Genomic DNA, 10,369 nt, shown 5'->3' on the forward strand with positions numbered 1-10,369 from the left:
AATGAAAAATTACTAGATACCGATATAGAAACTGAAGATCCTACTCCTGTAGAGGTACCAGTTAAACCACAACCCAAAAGGAAAGCGGCCAAGGTTAAAACTCCTCTTGATCCATATGCTAAATATAGAAAGAAACCACCGTTTTCCCAGAGACTAGCCATGTTAAACAAGGATACAAATTTTGACGAGATTAGGGAAGTTTTTAAATATCTAACGATAAACCTACCTTTTCTTGAAGCTATTAAAAAATTACCACAATATGCTAAGTTTCTAAAAGAGTTGTGCACTACTAGGCGAAAAAAGAACATTCTAAAAGATGCCTTTTTAATTGAATAGTTTTCCACTCTATCTGAACATAATGGAATTGTTAAGTACAAGGTCCCTGATTGTCCTACTGTACAATGCACCTTAGGGAATACCCACACGACAACTGCGCTATTAGACCTGGGAGAGAGTGTTAACTTACTTCCTTATTATCTATATAAACAAATAGGTCTACAAGAGATGCAACCAACTAAAATGACGTTGCAATTAGCTGATCGTTTTATTAAGTATCCTAAGGGTGTGGTGGAAAACGTCTTTGGTTAAAGTTCAAGATTTTTACTACCCGGCCAGACTTCGTTATCCTCAACCACGGTAAGCTAACGACTGTTCCTATCATCTTAGGGCATCCCTTCTTGGCAACTGCCCTAAGCGACATTAAGGATTGACCCTAGTGTATGCACATATTACATACATTTGGAGGATAATGCGAATACTTCACTTGAACCTTAGCGCCGCTTTGAACCTTTCCATGAAAGAGGTGGTCGGGGAAGAAGACTTTACGGTTTTTCGATCACGGGTATCATGTATCCCATCTCCGATAGCAAATGGGTAAGCCCCATTCACGTAGTTCTAAAAATTGGGGGTTACCATTGTGCGTAATCTTCTTGGTGAATATGTTTCCACACGAGTTCCTATGAAATGGAGGATCTGTATTGATTACATACTCTTAAACGCCATGACACGAAAGGATCACTTTCCTTTACCTTTTATAGATCAGATGCTCGAATGTCTTGCTGGTCATGCTTATTATTGTTTTTTAGATGGCTACTCTAGCTATTTTCAGATTATTATCGATCCTGACAACCAAGACAAGACTACTTTCACATGTCCTTTTGGAACATATGCCTATAAATGAATGCCTTTCGACCTTTGCAATGCTCCTAGTACCTTCTAGTGGTGTATGCTTCATATCTTTAGTGACATAGTGGAGCGATTCATAGAAGTTTTCATGGATGATTTTTCTCTCTATGGAGGCTCTTTCAGTGAATGCATGTCTAACATTTCTAAGGTGTTTACATGGTGTGAGAAAAACAATCTGGTTTTGAATTGGGAAAAATGTCATTTTATGGTAAAAAGAAAAATAGTGCTAGGTCATATTGTATCTAGTGACGGCATAGAAGTAGATAAGGCCCAATTAGATAAAATAGCATCTTTACCTATACCACGAACTATTCGTGATATTAGAGTCTTTTTAGGCCATGCAGGTTTCTATAGGCGTTTTATCAAGGATTTTTCAAAATTAGCTAGGCCTTTAACTAATCATCTTTTAAAAGATGCCATCTTTGATTTCAATTATGATTGCAAACAGGCTTTTGAAACTTTAAAAGCCGCTTTAACATCTGCACCGATTATACAGCCTCTCGATTGGTCTAAAACTTTCGAGCTTATGTATGACGCTAGCGATTATGTTGTTGGTGCCGTGTTAGGCCAGAAACTAGATGATAAGTCCACTGTTATTTATTATGCTAGTAAGACTTTAAATGATGCTCAACAAAATTACACTACGAAAAATGAATTTTTAGCTGTGGTTTATGCTTTAGATAAGTTTCGTCCTTATTTGGTTGGTTCAAAGACCTTAGTCTACACCGACCATGCGACTCTTACGTACTTTCGCCAAGAAGGATGCTAAACAGAGATTGATCCGATGGATTCTTCTCTGCAAGAGTTTACCCTAGAAAATAGGATAAACAAGGGGTCAAAAATGTAGTTTTTTTTTTTTTTTTTTTTTTAAGAAATTAAAAATTTGAGGTTAAAGCGGACCTCCACCTGTATTGATTAACTTTTTCTTACATACCTTTGTCCACTCGCATCTTCATTTACAATTCTCTGCAATACATAATCTAATGGAGGGACAAATTGAATGGAAAGATTACAACTACCATGTTTTAGAGATGCTAGATAATCTGCCGCTCTGTTTACTTCTCTGTACACATGAGAACAAGAGACAAATCGAAACTTGTCCTTTTTCTGATCAATGGCTTCCAAGATATCCCAGCAATACCAAGGTGGCTTCTCCAGCTTATTGATAGCTTTCACTGCCCTCAAAGAATCCGTTTCCAACTCTACTTCCTTGTATCCCTCTGACAGGCATCTCTGTAGACAAACATCGATAGCTTTTAGTTCTTGAAAGAGCACTGAGTGCATTCCTCCACCTCCACTGAAACAAGCTAGAACGCTGCCATCTTGATTCCTTATCATACCACCATACCCTGGCCCATTAGAACTCAACGCCCCATCAGCATTTGCCTTTACACGATTTCCACTTAGGGGAGTCCAGCAACAGTCCGTGTACCTTGAAGCCTTTAATTGAATGTCTATATTCAACCGGTGGACAAGGTTCCTAGCTATAATGGACTCTTTAATATCCGGTTTCAGAACTTGCAAGTAGTTACGTAACTCACATACCATCTTGTCAAAAAGCATCCTAGCTGATTTAAAACTTTGCCTGAATCTTTGAGAGTTTCTTTCCTTCCATATACTATCAACAGCTGCACAAAAGAATACTTTGTAGATTTCCCCCACCTCCACATTCTTACAGAGTCTTTGGATTGAAGACCATTCTCTGTTAGCTGTTCTATTGTCCGTAACTATACCCAGCAAATGCTTGACTCTGTTAATAATCTCCCTCGAATAAGAGCACTCAAAGAACAGGTGTTCAGAGAACTCTCTGCTATTACTACAGAGACAACAGACTGAAGAAGAAATGATTTTTCTTTGTACCAACCTGTCTTGAGTAGGAATGCTATTTGAGAACAGTTGCCAGGTAGTGAATGAATGTCTTGGCAATACCCATTGTCCCAGCGGTTTTTATGCCGGCCTTTCTTTTCTCTCCTCCTCGGAGTTAGAGCATCGTAGGCACTATGTGATGTGAAAAGACCACTCTGATGTGGCGTCCATATTATTCTATCAGCTGACAGATGCTGGTTTATCTCCACTTTTCTAATAGTTTCTCTCAGCGGCAGAGATTGTAACCGATGAACTTCTCCATTCCACCTCCCATTTTCAATGATGGCACTCAATTTTGTGTCATCAGGGAAATCCCACTCGGCTTTTGCTTCTTCATCTTCAATCAATGGTGATCGATCACACCATATATCATGCCACAATAGGATGTCATTCCCGTTGGCGACGGCGTATATTATGAATTTTTTGGCCACTGCTCGTGTCTTTAGAATACTACGCCATGTCCACGAGCAATCTTGTGGCATCTTCATAGTCCAAAAGTGACTTGACTTGATATGTTGCTTCCACATCCAATCAACCCATATGGTGTCTACTTTAGTCACCAATCTAAAGATCAAACCACAATACGCACCAATATTCCATCTATGTAAATTCATAAATCCTAATCCACCTGCTTCTTTTGGCTGACACACCGTGCTCCAGCTTGCTTGATGATAGCCTTTCTGGGTAGAACTTCCAGCCCATAAGAACTTGGCACATATCCTTTCAACTTGCTCCAAAACAGTCTTGGGTAAGATGAAAGTTCTAGCCCAAAAGGTATGAAAAGATAACAACACTGATTGGATTATTTGTACTCTTCCGGAATGAGAAAGCAATCTCGATTTCCAGTTCGTAATCTTACTAGTTACCTTCTCCACAAGAGGCTGACATTCCCTTATACCTAACCGAGCCGAGATGAGAGGTAAGCCAAGATATCTAACTGGTGGTTTAACTAACTCCACCCCTATGATAGAGGCCAAGGATTCAGAATCTTGCTCATTAAGCCCTCCAACTAAGAGAGTTGTCTTGGCCTTATTGATCTGTAACCCTGTAGCTTTTCCAAACATATCAAGAGATTCCTTGACTACTTGGACAGAGGATGACTCCCCTTTACAGAACATAAGAACATCATCAGCAAATGCCAAATGGGACAGCTTCACCTGCTTGCATTTTGAATGATATTGTATGGCTTTTTCCTCGAACTTTTGCTTGAGTATACAACTGAGGATCTCCATGACAAGCACAAAGATATATGGGGATAAGGGATCTCCTTGACGAACTCCTCGTCTTCCAGCAAAAAAGCCTTCTGGTGAGCCATTTATCAATACCGAATAGGAAGGTGTTGATATACACATTTCAATCCATTTACATATGTTAGGAGGGAATCTGAAAATCTGTAACATGGATTTGATAGCCTCCCAACTGACCATGTCGTATGCCTTCCTGATGTCCACCTTGATGGTACATCTCGGAGTACCATTCTTCCTTTCATAACCCCTGAGTAGCTCGTGTGAAAGGAGAATGTTATCTTGGATTGATCTGCCAAGAATAAAAGCAGATTGATTAGTCCGCACCAATTCATTGATAACGAGCTTTAGCCTATTTGAAATGACTTTAGAAAGGCATTTGTATGTAGTGTTACACAGTGTTATAGGCCTGAAATCCTCAACCTTTGAGGGATTGCTGACTTTTGGTATAAGACATAGAAAAGTCGCATTAACACCTCGAGGAAATCTACAATAAGCAAACGCATTTGAAATTGCAGCAATGAAATCATGACCAACTATAGACCAGCATCTCTTAAAGAAAAATGGAGTGAAGCCATCTGGTCCCGGTGTTTTATTGTCCTTCATTTCGAAGAGCGTTGCTGTGATTTCCTCTGCTGAGATCTCTTTATCAAGAATAAGTTCCATCAGCAGTTACTTTGCCTCTGACTTGCAAATTATTAAAAAACTCCTCATCATAGATCTCAGCCCAATCTCCGCTCCAAGCAATTCATGTAGTAATCCAAGATGGACTTGATAATGTACCTGTCGAGTGATATTTCCTTTTGTGTATCCTTTAGAGCCCGGATACCTTTTTTTCGCTTTCTTTTCTTCAAGAGATTTGAAGAAAAAAGGTTGTACACTTATCACCTTCAAGCATCCAATCACTATCTTGCTTTCCCTTGATCTCGAGAAAACTCTATCGTACTAGATCACTATACCTCGCAAAGCCTCTTTTCTCTTCTCGTCCCGGTATGGATCCATGAGCATTATGGATTAGCCCTCGTATGTCATACAATCTTTCTCTTGCTTGCGTTACCCTTCCATGAATGTCAGAGAAATTACTACGTGCCCATGGCTTAACTCTCACTTTGAGCATTTTCAGTTTTTGCATCAGCACATACATAGGGTTAGCGAGGATCTCAACATTCCAAACTTCCTGCAGAATATTCTGGAACTCCTCTTGTTCTACCCAGTAGTTCTTAAATCGAAAAGGTGTTGCCTTGCTACTGAAATCATTCCATTGGAGTAATATAGGTGAATGATCGGATACGCCTTGAGGTAAAAATTCAACCTTAGAATTCGAGAGAACATCATTCCAGTGACTATTAACTAAGCATCTGTCAATCTTGGACATGATTCTACCTTTTCCTTCCACTTTATTGTTCCATGTGTGGAAGAAACCATTATATCTCAAATCTGATAATCCTGATATATGCAAGCAATCCACAAAATCCTCTGCTTCGCTGGGATGCATCGGTCTTCCCCCCACTCTCTCATCCGCTTTTGTTATATTGTTAAAATCCCCTACTACGCACCACGGTATATTAGCTGAAAAATGAATATTCACAAGATCTTGCCAAAGCTCTAATCTAAGAGATTTCACATTTCTGGCATATACAACTGTTAAGAGGATCTCTTCATTAGAATGCTTGAACCTTACTCTGCAATGGATAAATTGATCAGTGTCTTGTATCTTGCTGATGTCTATCTTGTATGAATCCCAACAAATCCATATACGCCCTGTAGGATCCTTCCCATAGTTATTTGTATGCTCCCAAGATGGACAACAAATGTTTCTAAGAAAATCATACTTATTCACCCTCACTTTCGTTTCCAATAGACAAAAAACACTAAGTTTCTTATCCAATCGCAGCTTGTTTATTTCTCTTGCTTTCTCTACCTCATTCGCACCTCTAACATTCCAAAAGCACATAGGTGTACTCATCGATGTCCCTTGTTTTTGGAGCCTCTAGGTCTGCCCCTCCCTTTCTTGCTGCTGGATTTACTTTTTGCTACTGCTGTTTTCTGTTTACTGTTATAGAAATTGCTTCCCTCTCCACACTGTTTACCCGATCTTGTAACAATTCCCATTGTTCTCACAGTATCTGGAGTACTAGGGACATGCACTTCCTCTTCTACCTCCGTGATACGATCATGAAAGTATTCTGTTTCCTTGTCAGAGCATTCCTCCTCTGAATTCTCTTCTACTTCTTCTCTATCTGTTAAGAGATGAAATCTCGTTTCCATATTATACCTCATAAGTCCATCTTCTTCCATTCTATCATTCAGTATCTCGTCCGACGTTTGTTCATGAGGAACAATTGCCAGTATATTCTCCTCTTCATTTCCATTCTCTAATGCATCCGTATTCACAAATGCTTCGACTTCATCGACCCCACAAACACTAGGACTTCCCTCAGTTCCCCTTGGGTTGGAGCCAACAAGTGACTCCCTTACTGGTATCTGATCCTGCCTGATTTCCAGTCTAGCCTCTGCTGTGAATAGAGCATTTATAGGCTTCCAGACAGTTTCTCTATTCCTTCTTTTTAATCTTCTTTTTTGGCTCTTAGACAGTCCTAACAGCTTCCCCTTGTGTTTCAGAAACCATAGGTTCCGTTCCTGTAACATTGCACTGAGTTGTTCCTACTGAATTCTCTTGATCCACTGTGTCTTGTTCCTTATTCTTGGTACCTTGTCTACATCCTGCCACTAAATGTCCGACAATATTGCACTGAATACAAAACTTTGGGATATTACCATACTGAATTTTTTGCCAAAACTCAATACCCAGTTCTGGCACTTCAACAGATATATGGTCTGGAAGAGGCTTCGACAAATCGATGTCTACCAACACACTGGCATAATAACCGTTAGTTCTTTCTAGCGAGTTCACATCCACTCGAATAGGACATCCAAGCCCTCGTCCCATGCTCATAAGAATATCTACTTCCCAATACTCGAAAGGTAAACCTGGAAATTTAACCCACACTAAACCAGATGTTTGTCTGTGAGTATCTATATTGAAATTTGGAGTCCACTTAAAAAATCTTGCCAGTTGACCTTGTACGTACCAAGGACCACCGAAATACATCTTGTTAAGCTCCTCCTCAGTAGTGAAACGGAAAATGATGAACCCTTTACCCAGAGGTGAAATCTTCACTGTTCCTTCAAGGCCCCATTCGGCTCTGGCTACTGATCTGATTGTATCAATGTTCACTTTATTGGTATCCATTCTTGTAATCAGAGCAAACTTACAAGAATCAATACCTCTTTCCAGAGCTGCTAAAGGAATCTTAATGGCAGGTTTATCATCCTTTCTTGTAGGAATAGGAAGAGAAGCAACGTCAACAGTTTGTTTCATCCGACCTCTTGTTTTACTGGCATAAGTCTCTTTGTTTGTATTATCATCACCACTGTTTCTACACTCCTTCTGCCTGGATGTTTCTGCATCATTGCGATTAGGGAAGGTGACATGGTGTCTATCCATTCCAAATCCCAAGGGAACAGAACCCATAAAGCCTTCTGCGAAGAGATGAATCTAGAAGCAAGACAGACAGAAAACTAAAGAGAGCGATAGTGTGCAAAACTCACTTCAAAAGCAACTCCCTCTTTGGAACTCTCACTTATTGAAAGTGAAGGATTTTACCCAAAGTCTGAGAACACACAAAGAACAGACGGAGATTGAAAATCAAACTTTTAAGAACTCTCACTGTAATCAGTGAAGGATTTTACCTAAAAAAGAATGAACTATAAGAGCTGAAGAGATAGAGTTCGCCCACCAAACTTTTTTAACTAAAAGCGGCAAAAAGTTGGAGTCCTGGATCATAAATGCAACTTAAGTTACTTCACTCCCTATCGCCCAACAGTTGGTCCCCATTTTCAAGTTATCACACAATATTTCCAAGTTTTGGTCAAAAATGTAGTTGCTGATCACTTATCTAGACTAACCAATGATAGTGATAGTGATTCTGAGTCCATACCTGATTCTTTTCCTTATGAGCATCTTTATTCTATTTTTTCTGCACCTTGGTATGCCGACATTGTGAATTATTTAGCTTCTGATATTATTCCTGATGTTTGGTCAAGAAATGAACGTAAAAGATTTTTGGCTAGAGTTAAGCTATACTACTGGGATGAGCCATACCTTTTTATGTATTGTGCGGATCAGATTATTCGTCGTTATATTCCCCAGTGGTAATATAATGAGGCTTTATCCTTGTGCCATGACAAAGAGTGTGGTGGCCATTTTAGTGGTATGAAAATGGCAGCTAAAGTTCTGCAATATGGTTTTCATTGGCCTACCCTTTTTAAAGATGCCCAAGTTCACTGCAAGACGTGTGTTCATTGCCAACAACTTGGGCATATCACTAAACGTAATATATATGATGCCTTTAAATCCTATCATGGTAGTAGAAATTTTGGATGTATGGGGCATTGATTTCATGGGTCCTTTTCCTGTTTCTCATGGTTTTATTTATATTCTTGTAGCCGTGGACTACGTTTCCAAATGGATAGAGGCCATGGCTTGATGTAGTAATGACCATAAGACAGTTGTGTTTTTTGTTAAGGAATATATTTTCTGCCGTTTTGGCATCCCTAAAGCTATAATCAGTGATCGTGGAACTCATTTTTGCAATAGAGTTGTTGCGTCCTTAGTTAAGAAATATGAAGTTACCCATAAGGTGGCAACTCCTTATCATATGCAAACTAGTGGCCAAGTAGAAGTCTTTAATAGGGAAATAAAAAAAATATTAGAAACAACTGTAAATCCTGATAGGAAATATTGTTCTAAGCGTCTAACAGATGCCTTATGGGCATATAGGACGACTTTTAAAACTCCTATAGGAATGTCTCCATTTAGACTTGTGTTTGGAAAACCTTGTCACTTCCCGTTGAATTGGAGCGCCGTGCTATGTGGGCTATAAAGAGCCTTAACTTCAATATTAATGAGGCGGGTGTCAAGTGCAAATTATAATTAAATGAGCTTGAAGAAATCCGTAGCAATTCTTATGATCTCGCGAAGGATTATAAAGCTAACATGAAACGTGTTCATGATAAACAGATTTTGCGGAAAGAGTTTGTGGTTGGTCAAAAGGTTTTACTTTACAACTCCCGTTTGCATATTTTTCCAAGAAAATTAAAAACCCGTTGGTCTGGTCTTTTTCTGGTTACTAAAGTCACCCTTTACGGGGCAATCACCTTGGTAAATCCCAAGGACAACAGTATCTTTCAAGTTAATGGCCAACGTTTAAAATATTTTTACGAGTTAATGTCCCCAGATGTGGAGGATGTCCTTTTACAGGACCCTGTCTATGAGGACTGACCTTTGATGTTTGGTGTACTTCTTTTTATTTCCATATATTGGTGAGTGCACCATTAAGGTAACTGGGCCCTCCTTTGGAGTGTGTGGCTGTAAGTACCGGATCCTAAGTTCACGTTTAACATTAGTTAGAACTCCATTTTTGGTCACTTATTTTAAGTTCCCATATTTGCTTGAAGACAAGCAAAATGCTATTTGGGGGAGGTTTGATAAGAGCCCAAAACTGTAGTTTTAACCCATTAATAATATTATATTTAGACCAATTATGTGTATAATAAATAAGAGTTAGTACTGTTTACGAGCTTTTGTGTATTTCTGGTATTGGAGTTAAATATGTGAATAAATATGTCACTTTTGCAAGAGAAAAGTGCACAGGTTGGTTGCTAAGAAGTTCTATGATTAAATCCCAAGTTTCAAGGAGAAAAAGCCTTTTTAAAGCCCAGTCAAAGCTGAAAAGTCAAAGTCAACGCGGGCAGAAATAGAGTATAACCGTCAATAGAATTTCCATAGGTTGTATCTTTGGACTCAGACCTCAGAATTGGGCCTACTATATGTCAAAACGACCGGCTCAGAAAGAGCTTTCTAATAGTCTAGACTTTGATCCAATCAGAGGAGTAAAAGTGGATGAAAAGTCTGTTGCAGTAATTTTGACTTAAGTAATTAGGTTTTGGGCTTGATTTAATGGCCCAAAATATAGCTCCAAAGTCTATGCATGAAATTGTAAACCTAGTCC

The 10,369-nt window shown here is 39.1% G+C and overlaps 1 protein-coding gene across 1 annotated transcript; it reads right to left on the reverse strand.

Moving 5' to 3' along the window:
- Nucleotides 1-2,100: 2,100 nt before the first annotated feature.
- LOC147488279 (uncharacterized) lies at nt 2,101-2,733 on the reverse strand. The gene has a single exon (XM_086574333.1). The coding sequence runs from the start codon at nt 2,731-2,733 to the stop codon at nt 2,101-2,103; it is 633 nt and encodes a 210-aa protein (XP_086430459.1).
- Between the last annotated feature and the right edge of the window lie 7,636 nt (nt 2,734-10,369).

Source organism: Coptis chinensis, chromosome 7 (genome assembly GCF_015680905.1).
Source record: "Coptis chinensis isolate HL-2020 chromosome 7, ASM1568090v1, whole genome shotgun sequence".
NCBI classification, from domain to species: domain Eukaryota; kingdom Viridiplantae; phylum Streptophyta; class Magnoliopsida; order Ranunculales; family Ranunculaceae; genus Coptis; species Coptis chinensis.

Bases quoted from the DNA above. Each gene is read 5' to 3' on its own strand.
- LOC147488279 (XM_086574333.1), bottom strand. From the start codon at position 2,733: ATGGTATGTGAGTTACGTAACTACTTGCAAGTTCTGAAACCGGATATT.